This window comes from Coenobita brevimanus, chromosome 98, assembly GCF_032717465.1.
Source record: "Coenobita brevimanus isolate Jiangsu-jjx chromosome 98, ASM3271746v2, whole genome shotgun sequence".
NCBI classification, from domain to species: Eukaryota; Metazoa; Arthropoda; class Malacostraca; order Decapoda; family Coenobitidae; genus Coenobita; species Coenobita brevimanus.
This window is the reverse complement of record NC_137051.1, coordinates 39,221,378-39,242,395: the sequence shown is the minus strand read 5'-3', so window position 1 is coordinate 39,242,395 and position 21,018 is coordinate 39,221,378. Positions and strand designations below refer to the sequence as shown.

The 21,018-nt window shown below is 41.7% G+C and overlaps 1 protein-coding gene across 2 annotated transcripts in view; it reads right to left on the bottom strand.

The window, feature by feature from the left end:
• Positions 1–20,022, bottom strand: part of Uggt (UDP-glucose-glycoprotein glucosyltransferase) — a 188,732-nt gene extending 168,710 nt beyond the window's left edge. For both annotated transcript variants that reach the window (XM_080283702.1, XM_080283701.1), the window contains exons 1-6: positions 19,957–20,022; positions 16,482–16,717; positions 14,750–15,054; positions 6,718–6,834; positions 5,725–5,894; positions 4,865–5,084 (exon numbers count right to left, since the gene is read on the bottom strand). In XM_080283702.1, the coding sequence (XP_080139828.1) occupies positions 4,865–5,084; positions 5,725–5,894; positions 6,718–6,834; positions 14,750–15,054; positions 16,482–16,717; positions 19,957–19,976 (1,068 nt within the window). In that variant the 5' untranslated portion in view covers positions 19,977–20,022. The remainder of the gene's footprint in view (positions 1–4,864; positions 5,085–5,724; positions 5,895–6,717; positions 6,835–14,749; positions 15,055–16,481; positions 16,718–19,956) is intronic.
• Between the last annotated feature and the right edge of the window lie 996 nt (positions 20,023–21,018).

The window sequence follows — 21,018 nt, the reverse complement described above, 5'->3', positions numbered from 1 at the left end:
CATTTATTATTCATAAAACCCCTCACACTTTATATTTCTATTACTATATAACACTTATATATATCTACAGTCTTTATCCATAAGTTTCCTTCAGTAGTATTAGTTTATTGTCACTGTAGGGATTCAATTTCTTTCAGTAAAATACGTAGCATTCACTTTCTCGTCCTGTATACTAGCATTGAGAGTGAATGTCACTTTCATCTTCACTCATAACTCATAGCATTCAGACATGCTAGAGTGAAACTTTCACTTTCATTACTCCTAGGGTATATACTTGTATTCTTATAATACTACTCATTTACATTTCTATTTACGTTCTCTGTTTTATTTACGTTATTTACATTTCTATTTTATTTACACTGTGTTATGCACTGTCACTTGAAGTAACTTATAAAACTATTTTCCATTGTTCACGTATAATTACATTCATTATTTTCACTTGCTGTTTACACATTATTTACACATTATTTACAATTCCACTTGCACTGTTTTACTCAATAGAAAGATCGTAGTCACTCTTTTATCAATTGTCAGCCCTTTACCTCTTTCCACACAAGGTTTAGTAGGGGGTAAATGTCACAGGGCCCTTTGCATGGGGGTGAAAAAGTCCCTGAAGTCAGCAAGAAGAAACATACGTACCCCTACTTCGGAAGATGAGAGTAAACTGATAACGGAGGGCCAGGGTAGAGGCCTACTTAGGGGATATTCAGTGCTACCAATTTTAGCTCTTGAAACAGCTATGTCTAGCACTGAAATGATTGGCAGGAAATCTAGACAATACATTATAAATTAGGTAGTTCCAGGTGAATGTAAATATCACTTAGGCTTCTCCCTTCCCTCCATACATGTATATTTATTACGAAAATAGATTATACGGCATATTTCAAGGGGAAAAAAAAAGTGAAAATTAGCGAACGAGTGCACGTGAGGTGTTGTCAGGTGATAATTAGCCAATTCCAGGTGTATGGCACTCTCACTTACCTTATTTCTTTCTTGTATATATTATTTGGTATAGGAATAGGACATAGGGCTTATTTCAATGGATGAAATCAGTGAAAAATTCCAGGGAAGATTTACTTAGCGTAGCACAGCCGGGCAGGCGAGAGGATAGGGTAATGGAGGGGGGGTAGGGAGGGGAGTCAAGAACGGGGAGAAATGGCTAAATTGTCAACAATGGATGGGAGTACAGATGAGATTAGGAGTGCTGACTAGTGTTGGACATTGGCAGTACTGATAGATAATACAAGCCCCCACTTGGAAGCCCGGGTGAATTCAAAATAACACAGAATCACAAAAGCGACGCCCCGCGGTATGATCCCTTGCTCCCAAGCGTCACGAAAGTGACGCCCCGCGGCTAAGGGGTTAAAGGGCTTGTGTCTGAGGGAGGATTGAAGTATAGTGCTTACAAAATGTCATTCAGGAAAGAATACCTATTCACTCTTGCCTTAAAAGTCAGGACCGTGTTGCCATCCCCTTGGCCCCTACTCTCCTGATGGGCAAGATGATGATGAAAGGGGGAATATAATAATTAACGTTTAACAAGAATCTTGTGGAGGATGAATTAAACTGACCTATAACTCTACGCACAGAAGTGATTACATTACTTCAGTGCAACTTGGATGTCATATTTAAAAGGTCTGAGATAATACATATATTTTTTTTATATACAGTACCTAGGCTGCTTCCCCCAAGGAAAGGGAGGTAGCCGAGACAGGACGACACACTCCCAATTTGCTCATCCACTCAAACACATTCATTAGCATCTTACCCCAAAGGGGAGAAGGGACGGGTCCTCACCACTCCACACCGCACAAGGGTCAACTGAGCAGTGCAATCTGTGACATCCACAGCAGGGTCCGACAGCAGAACTGGTTTACCCCTGCCACATCATACCAGACCCATCCCCTTACCCACACCTGGCCTGATTAACTGATCAGACCAAATGTGGGAGAATATCCCCTCAGGGCTGCATTATTATTTATTCATTCACAATTTCTCTCCATATAGTTCTGTCACGCACAGCCACTCTTCCTTGCTCAACAGACATCCCTCTTGCATCCAACGCTCTCTTCACACCGTCCATCCATCCTGTTCGTGGTCTCCCTCTCAGCCTTACACCTCTCACATCAGATCTAGTTATCTTTTTCACCAATCGCTCATTATCCATTCTCTCCATATGCCCAAACCATCGCAACACCCTCTGCTCAACTCGATCAGCATCTCCCGAACAACTCCAGTTCTCCTTCGCACTTCATCATTTCTCACCCGATCCATATGTGTCACTCCACACATACTCCTCACACACCTCATCTACATTCAAACTTTTCCTCCCTGCTACACCCATATTCCATGTTTCAGCCCCATATAACCCAGTCGGTAACACAACACCCTCATACAGACTTCTCTTTACATCCATTCTAGCGAACGACATCTATGCACTTTTTTCATTCCACCCATCACCTTTCCTTCTACATTCATTCTAAACTTCACTTCTGCATCTATTTTTCCGTCCACAACAACATGTGATTCTAAATACTTAAAACACTCTACCTCCTCAAACAACTCACCATTCAAAACTATATTCATCCTCCTACCGTCTACCGACCTCATACACTTCATCACTTTACTCTTATTCTCATTTACTTTCAATTTCCTCCTTTCACACATCCCTCCAAACTCCTCTACCAACTGTCTCAATCTCTCCTCTGAATCAGTCACCAGTGCAGTATCATCTGCAAACAGCAGCTGCTTCAGATTCCACTCTCCACCATCAACATTCACTAGACTCAGACCTCCACCTAAAACTCTTGCATTCACCTCCCTTACATCACCATTCATATAAATATTAAAAAACTAAGGCGACACCACACATCCCTGTCGCAGCCCCACTCTCACGGGAAACCAATCACTCACAGCATTTCCCACTCTTACACGCGCTCTACTATTTACATAAAAACTTTTCACCCCTTTTAGTAACCTACCATCAAGTCCATACAATCTTAAAACAGTCCACAAAGCCTCCCTATCAATTCTATCATATGCTTTCTCTAAATCCCTGAATGCCCAAAACACGTCCTTGTCTTTCGCTAAACACTTTTCACACACTTGTTTCACAGCAAACACCTGATCCACGCATCCCATCCCTCTCCTAAAGCCACAATGCTCATCACCAATCGCTTCCTCTGTACCCTCTCTAACTCTCTTAATTAACACTCTGCCATACACCTTACCTACAACACTCAACAGACTTATACCCCTAAAGCTAGTATAATTCATACTTATCACCAACGCATTTATACAACGGGAACACACAAGCACTTGCCCAGTCGACTGGCACCATACCTTTCACAAAGCACACATTCAACAATCTTACTAACCAGTCAACAATAGTCACTCCACCATCCTTCAGGCATTCCACAGCACACCCATCCATACCTGCAGCTTTCCCTGTTTTCATCTCCTTTACTGCCTCCTGCACTTCCTCCTTCGTGATCAAAGAATCATTCAACTCTCCCAACACATTTATTCCTTGCACCCTTCCATCCACCACAGTCTCAGCCACCCTTTCCTCCTCTACATGTAACAATTTTTCAAAATACTCTGCCCATCTCTTCCTTACTGCATCCATCTCAATTAACATCCTTCCATCCTCTGCTTTTACTTGCTCTTCCTTCCCAGACTTTACCTGTCGCATCCTTTTCACCTCCTTCCAAAACATTTCCTTATTCTATTGAAAATTCTTAGTCAACCGCCTCCCCCACCTCTCATCTGCTGCCACTTTAGCATCACGCACAGCCCTTCTCGCCCTATTCCTCTTTCCTTTATACCTCTCGTATAACACCTCATGCTTCCTCTGCAGCCACACTTCATATGCACGTCTCTTCTCAGCCACAGCCATACTTACTTCCTCACACCACCATTCACTTCCTTTTCTTACACCACCACCCACACGTCTCACACCACACACCTATTCCGCATGCCCCACCACAGCACTCTTAAACAACTGCCATTCCTCCTCCACACTGCCATTTTCCTGATCTTTCACTGCGTTCCACTCATCTTTCAATTTCTCCTGATACTCTATCATTTTCTCTCTTTTATCCAACTCACTCACTTTCAAAACCTCCCTGCCACACCTAACTCTCCTTGCTCTCACCCATCTCTTACCTTTCCCTCCACCAGGCAGTGGTCATACATACCTCCACCCTCCCCTCTCAGAACTCTCACATCCAACAATCTTCCTATTACATTCCTGGACACAACCACATAATCCATCAATGCTCTATCAACAACCCTTCCAACCTCCTGTCTCACCCATGTATACTTATAAATATCTTTCTTCTCAAACAGGGTATTTCCAATCACCATCTCTCGCTCAACACACATCGCTATCATTTGTTCCCCATTTTCATTTCTTCCAGGCACACCATGCATACGAATTACACCTTCAACTGCTACATTTCCCACTCTAGCATCCAGATCTCCCATCATTACCACATTCACATTCGCTCCAAAACTCTGCAGACACTCATCAACATCATTCCAGAAAGACTCCCTTTCTTCTTCATACCTTTCACTACCAGGCCCATATGCAATCACAAACACCCACAACTCACATTCAAACTTCGCTTTCACCCACATCAGTCTCGATGACACCTCCTTCCATTTAATCACACACTGCTGTACTTCCGGACTCACTAACAAGGCCACACCTTCTCTTGCCCTTCCTCTATCAACACCTGACAATCTTCCATTCACACTTCCAAACATGGATTCACCCTTCCCTTTCATCTTCGTTTAATGAGACAAGGTCCCACTAAATCTTAAAAAATACTGGTACCTTTCACCACCACTTTCAACATACCTTGATCCTAACAAGGGAACGAGCCAACATTGGAAAATTCTGAGCAGTGTGTACAAGGAGAGAGAGCTGCTGATCCTGGGGAGCAGACATGATACGCTGAGCAGCCTGCATGCTAAGATGCTGCAGCTGCCACACCTTCATGGGTGCCATTTCATGCCGAGACTCTTCCAGATGTTTTCTTAACTGATCCAAGTCTTCTTTCTTCTCTGGATGTAATGATCTGCAAAGAATGAAAAATTAAGGTACCAGTGCTATCTACCAATCTACAGTACAATATGCATGGCAGTACAAGTAGTTCTAAAATGTAACAGAATATTGCATTATGTTGTTAGATGGAGGGATGGAGTAGAGATATTTGAGAAAGGGGGGTGTAAGTTGGAGTGCGGTAGCCAAATGGCAATGGACAAGGTGACATGGATCGCATTGTTTTCACCCATCCCTTAAGGAATTTATGCACATGAGCAATATATACACAGAATAACCTTTAAATATGAAACCAGTCACATTGCACCTAAGTAAAGGATAAGTAAGCCAGAACATAAATCATGTAGCTACCGCACAACAATTTATTATAACAACTATGATAACCACCCTGTGCACTACACTTTATCTCTTTCATGATACTTAACCCCTTTACTATGATGATGTCGTTCTTCGATTCATGCTAGCTACAGGCAATTTTACCTAGATTAGTTTTTTTTTTTTTTTTTTTTTTTTCACTGGATAAGTTATAACTCATTGATTCCTATACTAACAAGGGGCTCTTCTAGGCTGAATAAAATAATATGACAATTATAAAAAACAAAAATCAAATCTAAGGGGTTAATATAAAGATACCCAAATGTGAAACAAAAGCTTACTCCAGCTTAGAAAACAGGAACCCTTCAACTTCAACATCTTGGTCCTCCTCCTGATCCTGACCTCCTGCCTCCTCTTGAACTTCTGTGTCATCCTGTGCCTTATACTCGGTGCTCTTAATGGCCAGTTCCACTCCAAACCCACTTAGGCGCACCTTACGCCCTCCTCGTTTCTGTTCGTATTTAAGATACAAAAAATAAATGAATCTGAGGTCAATACATAATGAAAATTAGTTAAGTGCATTCATAAAAATTGGGTCATACTGCAGCAAAGAAATGGCTAGGAATTTAAGAAGCATTAGACATTAGCTAAAGGGATGTGCAGGTACAGCAGTGTCCTACTTACATAAGGATGGGTGTAAAGGTACAGCAGTCTCCCATTTACCTATGGGTTATACATGACACCTATATGGGTTACATATACATAGATGGGTTACATATAACCTAAAGCTATATGGGTTACATGTACATATATTGGTTACATGTACATAAATATGGAAGTCTGAGATTCTCAGAATTCTGACGGGGAATTGTCCATGTTTTGACAGGGATTTGTCTCACGGCGATACGTCTAGACGGTGCCTTGGCCTGTTTTTGTTGTCATGGCAAATCATCCAGGAACCAGCCCATTATAGTCATTGCACAAGACCTTAGACTTTTACAGCTGACGACCTCAATACAGTATTCAATAAATAACATGAGATATTCAACACTTTACTATAAAATAGGCTTTGTGTTAATGATTTTGCACAACTGTAGGCAAATGTAAGTGTTCTAAGCACGTTAAAGACAGGCTTGGCTAGGCTAAGATGTTCGGCTGGTTATGTGTATTGAATGCATTTTTAACTCAGGAAAAATGCCACTTATGACCAGTTTCTCAGAATGTAACCCGGTCGTAGCTTAGGGACCACCTGTAATATATATACAGTATATAAAATACATATATAATTATACAAATCAATATGATGTACAGTGTATCACTGATGACTGACTGACCTTGATTCTATGGCGGAGGACGTAGTCAATGCGACCAGTACTAGCCAACTCCTTCAAGGCCCAGTGGAATGTGGGCAGCTCACTGGACCCTACTTCTGCATACAGGATCACACCCACCTTGTCAAAATATTGTCAATGAAGCAAATATATAACATACACTTATGTACCAGTATGTATGTACAGTATATATATATATATATATATATATATATATATATATATATATATATATATATACACTTTATATATATATATATATATATATATATATATATATATATATATATATATATATATACACACATATACAGTGGCTATATATCAATACATTAAATTATCATATCCACTGGTGCAAAATGTGGCATGCATCATTATCCATCACTGCAAATAAAGGCCAAATATTTTAACTTCATATGAAGCCCAATCTTCAACATCTGTGCCATTCAGCGGATGTCCCTCCACTCAAACACTCCTGCACATCTTGTCACCAAAACACTGCTTTTGATGTTGCCAAACCTGGCAATTTTCTTTCTAATTTGTTACCTGTATGTCCTCATCTCTAGTTTTCTTCTCATGTTCAATATGAAATATAGTAGACCCTTGCTATAACGGACTAATTGGGGGAAAGCCAGGTCTCTTAAAGCTGATAGTCTGTTATATCTAAGGGTCTCCCCCCCCCCTCCCCCAAGGTGGGATTTCAAGCATATGTTTGAAAATAAAAGGTTACAATTGCATGTTCTAGTACTACCTTGGCCCATAATTTCAGCTTTTTGCATCTTATTTCACATCCCTGTCAAGCACTTCTTCATGACTAGTACAGTAAAGCTTGTTAGTATAACAAGTCAGCAACAACTACGGGAAAAGGGCAATTTCAGGCCAAGCTGGAATAAAAAGGGACATACTGTGACCCATTGCACCCCATTTAATGGACACTGGTTGAGCGGCCAACAAAAGATCAGCAGGTTTCATGGCATCCATAAATCCGAGTTGTGGTAGCCGGGAAAAAGTAGGAGAGAGAACTTGTAAAGGGAAGGTAAATGTATTTTATTTTATCTGACTGCAGGCACAGAATGGGAATTCTAGCATTTATCAGTGATGTTTGGTGGCAGCTTGGTAATTGGTGTGTGGCTACAGGGAGTGATGTTGTGGGCTGAAAAGTCAAAAGGGGAGCTTTGAGCTTGACGATGGGATGGAATTAATTGCTTCCTTACGTTCTTTTACCCATACAGTAAAACCTCGATATAATGGACTTCAATAGACCGGAATTCGCTTTCATCGGTCTTGAGGAGCTACCAGACTAAATTCCAATATATCGGAAAAAGTCTGATAAAGCCAGAAGCAGTCCGGACTGCCTGACCACTTCAGCTATGTTCAGCACAGAAAGGTAAATAAAAGACATGATTATGAGTGTACAGTGCAGTATTATTATATATATTATACCATTAGATTAATGTAGTGAAGATATAACACAGTACAGTAGAGCAATGGTGGTCAAAACAGTTTAACCCTTAGACTTACCAATGACGACCTGGGTTGTCATGCGTTTGTCAACCTCTGACGTCAGAATGACGACTTTGCCTGTCATCCGATGTAATCTCTAAAGAAATATTTAGGGAGTCGTCATTTTTGTTGGATGACAGACTAAAGTGGGTGGAGCTAAACCTGCTACAGCTGGTGCGTGCATGCTCACTTGGTTTGCTCTGCTCAGTGTGGTGTGAGGTTCCTCACAGCTAGGATGTACACCTCTTGACTTCCCGCCGAACACTTATGCTTCTTTTTCTCGCATGTATATGCGGTGTTATTATTTAAGAAATTACAACAAATAATGCATTAATGGAAAGGAAATTTACTCTGCTACATACTGAAGCAAAAAATATTATTACTTCTTGAATACTTTTTTTTTGGTAAATACTTTTTTAAAGGACAGTGTAAAACTTTAGCATGTCAGTGAAATTCTACTCACTTGTTTTTGCATTTCATTTTGTATATATTGTCTTTTTGGACAATGTATGACAGAGCAAAACTCTTCATCTTCAAAATGAGACCAAAGTGGCCTTTCTATGATGAACAGTAACTTTCCTATGAGTGTTAGAAGTAAAATGTCTCTACACGACTGTTCTGAAAGCTCTCAAGCAACAGTTAAGCGCACAGCCAGAATTTACGCTCCTCCCTTCACGGGAAAGGGTTAAAAACCGTTCGTGCGACCTGGACTAATGTCTGATATATCGGAATAACTCCGGGTTAGCAGGGGGAAGTCCGGATGTCACTTTTATCGGAATTTCGCATTTTTCGGAATGGCTTGGGTCCCAATTAGTCCGTTATAGTGAGGTTTTACTGTACTACGTGAAAAACTTTGAAAACGATGAGCATTTGGGGCATAATTTGCACCTTACAAACATACAGGGGGAAGGCGGGGGCTCAATCAGTAGAGAGGTGGCCTGCAGACCTACTGAACCTAAGCTCAAATTCCCAAAGAGGGAGGGAACAGCTCAAGGATTTGAATTTCATATAAGTTAACTTTACTGATCTACCAGAAGACCCGCCAACATGTCATAAAAACACCCTCGCTAATACCAATCCACCAGTCCTGTATGAGACACCCCTTGCATGAATGCAATATGACGGTGGATGTCAGCGCCAAAGTGGTGACATGCAGAGGTGTACGGTATGTACGAGGACTACTGGGTCTTGGAAGCAAGTTATGAAGCCTATGCCTTGGGTCAGAAACAAACAAACAAAAATCTATCTATCTATCTATTGCCAGACGCTTTAATCCCGTAAGGGGTGGCCACAAACAAATCGCCTCCACGCTGCCCTGTCCCCTGCCATTTCACTTCCTTGCTCCCAACTCACACTCCCCTCTCTCATATACAGTACCTCTCCACTCCATCCCTCCATCTCATCCTCGGCCTCCCCCTCCTTCCCTCACCTTCCACCTCACTCACATACTCTCCTCGTCAGTATCTCACCCTCCATCCTCTCCACATGGCCAAAGCACCTCAATGTGTTCCTCATAACGCTTCCTATCACATCCACATCCACACCACAACACTCCTTTATATCCTCATTTGTCAGCCTGTCTCTCCATGTGACTCCACAGGCTCCTCTTAAATAACTCATTTCCACTGCTCTCTCTCTTGACTTGTGTCCTTCCAGCAACGTCCAAGCTTCACTTCCATACGTTAGAGTTGGTATCACAATACTGTCATGTAGTAACTTCTTCACTTCCATGCTCACTTCCCTGTTTCTTATCACTGCTTTTAAGAAACCGGCAACCTTTCTTCCTTGCTGTACCCTTTCAAGCACTTCACCCTCCAAACCCCCATCCTTACTCATCACACTACCCAAGTACTTAAACGTACTCACATTTTCCAATTCTTCACCATACAACCTCGCTGTACATTCACTGACTTCGCCTCTCTCAAAGACCATCACTTTACTCTTCCCTACATTCACCTTTAGATTCCGTTTCCTACACACTCTCCCAAACTCATCCACCAAGCCTTGTAGCTCCCCTTCGTCTTCACTGAACAACACAGTATCATCTGCAAACAACAGTACAGGGAATTTCCAAACACTACCCTCTCTCACCAGGACCACTCCAACATCCACTGCCTTACCTTGTACCTCTTTTATTACCCCATCCATGTACAGATTGATTAACCATGGAGACATGGCACATAACTGTTTCAACCCAATCTTCAAAGAGAAAAATTCACTTAGTTCACCATTCACAAGCACTGCAGCCTTAGCACCATCATACATACTCTTCACAGCATTCAACAACTTCCCATATACTTCATATATTCTTAATACTTTCCACAATCCTTGTCTATTCACCCCGTCATATGCTTTCTCCAAATCCATGAAGGCCGCAAACTACTGCTTTCCCTTCTCTAGAAACTTTTCCCCTAAAGATCTAAGAATGAATATCTGATCTACACAACCTCTTCCATTACTAAAGCCTCCCCGTTCTTCTCCAACATCCTCTGTTATTTCCCTAACTTTCTCAATAAGTATCCTACCATACACTTTTCCTATTACACTAAGAAGACAAATACACCTATGATTACCACACACTTCTTTTTCCCCTTTTCCTTTGTACAAGGGAATAATTATACCTGACTTCCATTCCTCCGGGACGGTACCTTCCTCCCAGGCCAATCTGCACATCTTCCACATCCATTCTACTACTATCTCTCCCCCATGCTTCAGCATTTCACCACACACTCCATCAATTCCTGGGGCTTTCCCCAATTTGACTTTCTTCACTGTTTCCACAACTTCTATCCTACTGATTTCTTCCTGTCTTCTCACCTCCCTCCTTCTCCCAGCCATTCCCCAGCCACTTATACTTGCATTACTTCCATCCTCTATTCGTTTTCGTTTTCGTTTTTAAAGGCTCCAACATGCTTGCATGTGTCGGCCTTGGTCACCTAATGGCGGCTCTCCATGCTGCACGATCCATTGCAGCCTCCCTGTTCAGTCCCTTAACCCTAAGGTCACACTTAATGACCTCGTCCCATGTCTTTCTCGGTCTACCCCTCATAGCCCCACCCCCAATATTAACATTTCTCACCTTCCTCACCCAACTATCATCCCCCATCCTCTCCACATGTCCAAACCACCTCAATCTACCTCTCCTCATCACAACACCAATACACTCCAGTCCCATCCTACCTCTCAACTCTTCCATTGTAAACCCAGCCCCTCCAGGCCTTGGACGCAGGGACGCAATGCACATCCACCTAATCATTGTCATTTCTGTACGTCTGAGCCGGCGAATGTCTTCCTCCTTCACTGCCCAGGTCTCACTGCCATACAGCATTACACTCCTAACACACGCTGCATACAAAGACCCCTTAGCACGTAGGGAGAGCCCCCTCAATGTCAGGAGAGGCAAGAGCTCCCTGAACTTCTTCCAACCACTTCTCACCCTAGCCACAGAGCTAGCTCCAGCCCCACCTCCAGCACACAACATGTCTCCTAAATAACAAAACTCTTCCACACACTCAAGAGATTCACCAGCAAGTTCAATTCTTTCACGTCTGACGATCTCCACCTGCTCACCCCGGCACGCCGTACACATAAAATCAGCATTATCTCGCAGTCTACCTCTGATACCACTACATCTCTTATGCACCCATTTATCACACACACCGCACAAGATGGAATTACTTCCCACGCCCTTGTGGCAAACTGCACATGGCCACTCTCCCTCGTCTTTGACAGTACTGCCACCAACCCTAGATATGATCACTTTTGTTTTATCTGCATTTACCCTTAAACCCTTTTGCCCCATACCATCTCTCCACTTCCTAAACCTTTCCTCTGCCTCCCTTTCATTCTCTGCAATCAACACCAAATCATCAGCATACAACAACTCCCACAGGAGTCCGTTTCTAAAGTCACGTGAAAGGGCTTCAAGTACCATGATAAACAACATGGGACTCAAGACTGACCCCTGATGCACACCAACATTCACGGAAAACTCATCACTCAAATCTCCATTCACTCTCACCTGGGTGTGAGCACCCACATACATGGCCATAACCACCCTAACCAGCCACTCCTCCAAGCCAAGCTTTCTCATTGCCCACTTCACCACCTCTCTAGGGACTCTGTCAAAGGCCTTTTCCAAATCAACAAAAACAAAATAAAGATCCCTTCTCCTACCAATATATTTTTCCTGAAGCTGTCGAACAATGAATATGGCATCAGTGGTCCCCCTACCTGGCATAAACCCAAACTGCATCTCATCAATATTCACTCTTTCTCTAATCATACCTTCTAAAACTCTCTCCATTACCTTCATTATCTGATCTAAAAGCTTTATACCTCTATAATTCCCTCTTTCCAGGGCATCACCCTTCCCTTTATACACATTTACAATTACACTCTTCAGCCAATCATCTGGGACAACACACTCATAAATAATCCTATTTATCAGGTCAGTGACTAAACTCACCCCTATATCGCCTGAGGCCTTCAACATTTCGGCAGTCAACCCAGACACACCTGCTGCCTTCCCCACCCTCATCCTGCCTATTGCCTCACTCACAGTAGCAGTATCAATCAAAGGCCAAGGGCCAGACACTGGATCTGCTGGCTCCAAACCTTCCCTGTCCCAGTCAAACTCCTCATTCAACAACCGGTTATAATGCTCTCTCCATGCATCTTTAATATCCTCACTGTTCACCACTACCCTTCCTTCATCATTCTTCACACACTGCTCACCTATGATATCCTGATTATCCCTCTTCACCTGACCTGCCACCCTAAATATATTTTTCCTTTCCCCATGATTTAGGTTATCAAGTAATTGTCTCTGTGACTCAGACTTTGCCCTGTATACCTCTCTCCTAGCCCTACACTTGGCAGCCAAATATTCCTCTTTGCTACCACCCTTCTTCCATTCCCGGAAAAGCCTTCTTTTCTCCTTAATTGCAGCTTCTACACCCTCATCCCACCACCAAGTTACTTTATGTCTCGGTGGTCCTCTTGTCCAGCCGCATGTTACATCAGTAACTCTCAAGAAATTGTTCTTGAGGGCTCTGTACTGTTCATTAACGCCTCTGTCTACAGCTCCCTGTTCAGCCACCACTCTCCTCAACTCGCTATAGAAGGCATCCCTTACTACTTGGTTTTTCAGCTTCCATATTTTCCTCCTAGGTACATAAGTCCTCTTTTTCATCATTTGTTCTTTAAGCACCATATCACAAATCAATAGTTTGTGCTGCTGCACACACTCCTCACTTCCTATAACTTTAACATCCCTCACTAACCTCCTATCGGCCCTCCTAACCAGAAAATAATCTATCTGACTGCTATTTCCCCCAGACTCATACGTAATTAACCTACTGTCTCTTTTCCTAAAATATGTGTTGCACACAATCATGTCCGTTGCCTCCCCAAACTCAATCTGCTTACTTTTTCTCCCTTCTCCACTAGTAATCTACCATTTTTATCTTTCACTCCTCTGCTAACTTCACTGCCACCCTGTCTTACTCTCTTCACCTCTTTCCAGAACATTTTTTTACAGTCCCTCCACTTTATACTCAAATTCCTTCCAAATTCCTCATCCACTCTCTTCTTACTCTCTCTTACTAATCTTTTCACCTCTCTCTTCCTTTCTACATATAACTCTCTCTTCTGCCTCTCAACTTCTTCCATGCCCCAATTTCTCATCCATTCATTGTATGCTTTCTTCTTTTGTGCCACAGCCTGTCTCACCTCTTCATTCCACCATGCTGTTCCTTGCATCCCCCTTTGTCTTCTCTTCACCCCACACACCACATCACATGCTGCACATATTTCTTCTGTGATTATCTTGAACACACCTTCCACGTCTCCCATCTGCTCCAATTGATCCTCCACTTCTCTCTTATATTCTGCCTTTTTCTCACCCTCTTGTAACCTTTCCACTCTCCTTGCAACTACTCCTTCCTCCTGTCCTTCCCTTCTTCTATTTCTCCATCTTACTTGGATCTTGATTCTGGCCACCACCAAGTAGTGGTCAGAAAGTCCACCCTCCCAACCTCTGTAAGCTCTTGCATCCATTACACATCTTCGCATCCTTTCATCTACATACACATAATCAATCATTGCCTTCCTTTCATTCAGTTCACCACCCATGCTTCTCATCACTAGCCACGTATACCTGTGGATCATTTTGTGCCTGAAGAGAGTATTGGCTATCACCAATGTGTGTGTGTGTGTGTGTGTGTGTGTGTGTGTGTGTGTGTGTCTGTGTGTGTGTGTGTGTCTGTGTGTCCATGTGTGTGTGTGTGTGTCTGTGTGTGTGTGTGTGTGTGTGTGTGTGTGTGTGTGTGTGTGTGAGATTCACTCATAAATATGTAAAAACTAATATGTACACCAATTTTCACATACTACTTTTCACTGAAGCTTAATTCTAAATATTCTATGCATATACAGTATTAACATACCAGTACACACAGCAGATGTGCACATTAAGCAAAGTATGTCATTTCAAGCACATTGCGCCAAAAGGTGGTTTAGTAACAATCCATACCTTTGCATTCTCCCCTCCAGGGTAATGGTGATCAACTTCATACATGACTGGCATGGCTCCGGCATCCTTCTCTACCAGCTCCTTCATTTTCTTCACATCACATGTCAGTTCCCCATTCACATCCACGACTGCCCCACATTCCTCCCCACTGGGCAAATCTCGGTCTAATGCAATTTGATGGAACATCTCTATTTTGGGAGAGTATGAACGCAGGGAGAGGCTCAGCTTGAGCAGAGGCACTTGGGATGGCAGCAGAAACTGTGATGCTACAGATAACGTTGCCTCAAATTTGTCCTTATCACTCCCTGTCAAGAAACATTGCAGTCAAGAACATAGATGATAATCATCAAATAGGTGGTAGATGGTTAGCTATCCCTGATCAAAGGAGGTGCTAACATTAGAAAGTACCAAAATGCAACATAACATAAATATAATGCCACGCTTCCTGTCATGGAATTCCTATATTGGGACTGGCCAGGATACAGCTGATATTTTTTATGGGCTGGAAGTTAAACCAAATGCTAAAACCTGCAAATTAATTCCCTACAGTTACTGGAAGCTGTTGGGAAAAAAGAAATTTGAGATGTGTGATACTATTTGTCATTTAGAAGAAGGACCACTGAGTGACTTTAATGTACTTGTAGCTGAATGTCTCCTGCCTAAGACTGATGCCACATTTTACTCACATGGTACTTGAAATGCCTTCCAGGGCTTATGGTAGCTGTCTATCTACGGTACTAACAAGCATGGTAAATACCCATTAATTTTCACTCTCAGGTTGAGAACTGCAACACAAGTACAGTATGTAAAAACAAAATCAAGCACAGAGACCTTCTTTTTGCTGTCCTACAGTAGGTTAGCATCAGTACTCGGTAATGGTGACAAAACCTCCCAAACCGCTAACTCTTCACGATTCAGTTTCAATAGTGGGTAGGTCACCTTAGTAGATTACATAAAGCTGACCTTCCATTCACAAGTGAGGGACCTAAACTGCAACCTTGGGAAGCTGTATGAACATTTGGTGTACAGAATGTCCATTAGGTGAACCTGGATGATTAATGAAAATACACAGAACACTGACTTCAAAATGAAGATGCCAATGATTATACCAACAACTCTTTCAGCATCCTCCTCAAGGTGACACAGGAAAAGTATACTTAGAACATACATGTAAGCTCTCAACTCCTTATCCTCAAAGACATCTACTCCCTCTTCTCTTGGGAACTTTCAGCCAGGGTTATCTGACAGAACCGCATTCTGATTACTGTCCTTACATGCTTTTCTCCTTAAGTTATTTCCTTTCCGGTTCTTTTAATGAAGTAGCTACTCTTCCACCATTTTCTTGCACTTTCTTGACTTCTACACTACCATTATCTGTATGCTCAAAATATTACTATAATCACAAAATGTATCTTTCTACCCATAACACATCTCATTCCTACAGGAAATCTCTTATTTACTGTACATAAAAAGATTACTGCACATGGCCTAATGGAAAATAATATTCAAAATAGGGTCAATTTTTACAAGTTGCCAATACATCCCACTGGTTGTGCAGTACTGTATATTTTTCTGGACCTAACCTAACCTAATCTGTTGAAGCAAAATGCTTACCTTAGAGTTAGGTATCACACTATGCGTTTATGGTGGTAATATCCCCGAACAACATATTGGCAACTTGTAAAATAATACCCAAAATAGGTACCAGTATGGTAGTACAATACATACTAACCATCTGAGAATATTTGAGAGTCTTTTTCAGCCACAGCTTCCACAAAGCCCCAAAAGGTTGGGCCATTTTCCTCCGCCATAAACTCTGTAGCCTCCAGAAGCAGGGGTGTATGTGACCACTTGGCTGATAGATGCGTGGTCACTGGTTTGGTCTTAGTTTGGCCGCTTACACCAGCAGGAAAGACCACAAGAGAACATGTTGCCAGTATGACTAAAAACACACACACACTCATAGTGCTGAAAATAATAAAATATATGTTACTGGCATAAGCATCAACATATTAAAATACAACCAGATACTATAATACCAACAAACCAAAGAATTAGGTAGAAAGAACATCATAACTACCAAATTTGCCGGTGTACAGGGCGTGGAACCTCATAAAAAATGCCCAAAATTTGGGAGGTTGTCCTAAAAACCAGGAATAAAATCCTAACCTCTAAATCCTGTGGTTATGGGAGTCATCCTAAAAACCAGGAATAAAATCCTAACCTCTATATCCTGTGGTTATTAGAGTCATCCTAAAAACCAGGAATAAAATCCTAACCTCTATATCCTGTGGTTATGGGATCCATACATGTGATAGGGAACATCGCCAAACACTCACGTTGACCCCTGTTTCCCTGAATATAGTACATATACGGTACTGTCAAAAACTGTTGACATTACTATCATCATCAAAAACAACTTGTTTTCTATACGAAGGTAAATTCTTATAAAAAATATCTCCATGCATACAACCATGAGGACATAAGAAAGATGGGTAACCTGTTGTGCCTATGCCATGTACACCATCATGTGTCTCGGTAGCGACTGGCTGGGTTGTATACAAATTACCACCGAGCACAAAGTTGCCAGGTCTAAAGTAGGGCTCATTACTAACAGCAATAAACAACAGTGACACTGCTGTTATTCCTGGTGGATTAACTTCAGTCCTATAACCACTTGATGTCTGTCTAAATAAATCATTCATAAGACCACATCCGTGAGCAATGGAATGAATGGATGATCAGTGGTAAAAAGTCGTATACAAGTGGTGGGAATATGCAGGCTTCAGGTCTCGATGAGCTGTGATTTTATCATCAACTTAGGCATGGAATGATATTTCTGTGGAAACAGTCATCAACTCTATCAAGAAATGTGGAATATCCAATTCAGTGGATGGCATAGAAGATGCCATTTTGTGGGTGGATGTTGAAGGGGAAGCTGATGCCGAAGCTACACCTTTGAATTCAGAGTCTGATCTTTACAATGAAGAACTGCAAACTTTAACCCAGGATAAAGCTGATGATCAGATGTGGATGATACTGATTTTGAAGGTTTTTAATCACAGACAGTTGATGTGGTGACTAATGAAATGTAACTTTCCTTTAACCTACTGTATAAAATTCATTATAACATGATTTTAAGTTCTTAATACAGTATGAGTTTATACTCGAACATTAAATGTATAACCTATTTTGATATCTGAGGTGGCACATGCAGCCTAGATAGCCTGTAAAACCCAGAGCTAGAAGAAGCTGGTTTAAAGGAAAACCTGACCAAAGGCTGTGTTGCTTAGCAACATGTTAATAGTATTATTTCACTAGTCAGTAGGAAGAGTGATAAAGGACTGTGGTTACTGGGGCAGCAAGCTCCCAGAATCTAAAGAGTTGGGGCTCGTCTTATGCACAGAGTATACCTCTAAACCCACATTTTGTATGGGAATAATGGGGGTAGTCTTATAAAAAGGATGGCCCTATACACCGGCAAATACAGTAGGAACAATTCTTAATTCACCTGATGTTCATTTTTAATTCACCTGATGTTAAGTACATTCTGTAGCACATCTGTACAAATCAGCAATGAATCCCTCTACTTATGTCAGTTCCACCATGAGAGTGTCCCTCTCTTGCCCCATTTATCATGGAGGGGAAAGATCATTAACATAACCCTCCTAATTTGCACTAAGGTAGGCCTGGAAAGTTGCCCATCCTGACTGTTAAGCAACATTAAAGCTAAATTAGGCTCAGGGTAACTACCACTGTCAATACTATTGTGATAAATGTGACACCCAAAATGGAACAATTTTTGTCAGAAGAATCTTCAGTCAAACTACGGTATCGGTCCCACTGAAAACTCTAACTTATTCTACCTATCAGCCTATGCACCTCATTTTGCTGTACTCAACAGGATGTGTCGTTGCTCTTGGAAATGAATGGTTTACGAGATTACTGATTTTTTCCTTCAGTACCGTACAGAAAGAGACCGAACCGTGCCACCGTGCAGCCATGTTTACCAAACAGTAGCAGCAGCAGTCCGTCTTACATTGCTTTCAGTTTTTTATATATACAGTATTTTAAATCATAATACAGGTATATGCATTTTATGATGTTTTACACCGACTTGACAGCGTTGGAATTACGTGATTTATGAACGCCAATCACAGCTATCCCTCCCTCTTCATCAACCAATCACATGTAATTTCATTCCATCAATGAGCGAATTTTCCCGCACTCCGCCAGATTCAAAAGTCAATCCCGCCATGTCTCTCCCATGTAATGGGTGCACTCTGAAGCCTTGGGAGATTTTCAAGGCTTTTTACCAAGAACCTGAGGCTTCCATCGATTTTCTGCATAGGGACAGCGTCCTTCCAAGTCTGGTAGTGTCCTCACTGCCACGTATGACTTCAGCTGCGACAAGAAAAGCATCTCTGGGTGTGCCGCCAGTGGAGTCTGATCCACCATCTCCAGAGTAAGGTAAGTTAGACCTTGTTAGGGGGGGGAGGTTTAGGTTGTTAGGTTGATTATATTAAGTTAGGTTGGTTAGATTAGGTTAAGTTAGAATTATTTTACTTACTTCAACCCCTGCCCTCTTTCCTGGGCTTCAGTTTTGAAACAACATCCAACATGGGTGTTTCCAATGGTTTTTGGTGTGATTATTGATGATTTTGACTTAAATCTGTCAGAAACCGGTAGTTTCTGTGATGACAAAAAATGGGTTACATCTCAGAAACTATTGATTTCCGATAGAAATGAAGGTCATATTCGAACGAATCACACCAAAGACCACTGGAAACACCCAGGTTAGATGAAAAAAATCATTGTGGGACCGATACTATAAACTGACCGAATCGTCATCTGACCTGAAATTACCATCTATATGAAAATATAAATTGACCTGTCTGGCTACATGTCTTATCCTACCAACTGTGTACCACTGGCTATAACTATGTGACAACCAAAATGGAATGCTTTTAGTCAGGAAAACATAAATCTGACCTGAAATTCACTGTCCTTATATACATACCCACTGATCTAGCTGGATATGTCTTATCCTGCCGGCTAGGTACCTTAAGCTATATGATACGACAGGGGCCAAAATAAGAATTCTTACATTCAACAGAGCATTTGACTACAGATTCCGGTATATACAACACTCATACGTCGTCTTAAAACACTACATTGTAAAAGATAACGTGTTAAATGTACGCTACCTTTCTCTTAAATTATCCATCAGATCCCGGCATTGATATTTATAACTGATATTTGTTGGAAGACATCACCCACTGCCACCACTCAGTTGGTAAACATCTTACCACAACACATGTTGTTGTTACCACTTATGAATTTCTGCAACGCAATCGATTCCAGACAATATATATGATTGTAATGTAACTTAAATAGAAGTTTGTGCGATTTCTGATCCTCTTTTGTCACACGAAAAATTTTGGGCCTTACTTTGTCTATATTTCAAATGATCCAATCAGAAACCGACGTGTCTTCTAACAAAATTATATATTATTAATGATCAACCTCTGATAGAACAAAGATATCCTGTAGATAATGGTGGAGTATGAATTAAGTAAATGACGATTATCTTCCACAGGATTGGAAAACAATGCTTTATTTAGAAGTAGTTAAGATGTAGACTAAACAAAATTAATTATTTAATATATGTGCAGGCATGAATCGATAAAAATAGCATAATTTAAATTCAATATACCATCTCGACTTGGAGACTCAAAACTTTGGATCAGCTGGTGCGGCGGAGCGGCGGCCAGTTATGAAATACTTATTGTTGTAAAGGTATACGGATTACATATACAACACAAGAAGGTGGTGGTCTTACCGACAGACCTGGTCTTACCACACACCTGTCACCATCTTCAGCAAATACAGAGCACAGAGGGCTGGTACAAAACAAGACGGCAAATACAGTCTATCTATCTATCTATCTATTGCCAGACGCTTTAATCCCGTACGGGGTGGCCACAAACAAATCGCCTCCACGTCACCCTGTCCCTTGCCATTTCACTGCCCTGTTCCCAACTCACACCCCCTCTCTCATATACCTCTCAACTCCATCCCTCCATCTCATTCTCGGCCTCCCCCTCCCTCTTCCCCCCTCCACCTCATTCACATACACTCTTCTCATCAGTCTCTCACCCTCCATCCTCTCCACATGGCCAAACCACCTCAGTGTGTTCCTCATAACGCTTCCTATTACATCCACATCCACACCACAACGCTCCTTTATATCCTCATTTGTCAGTCTG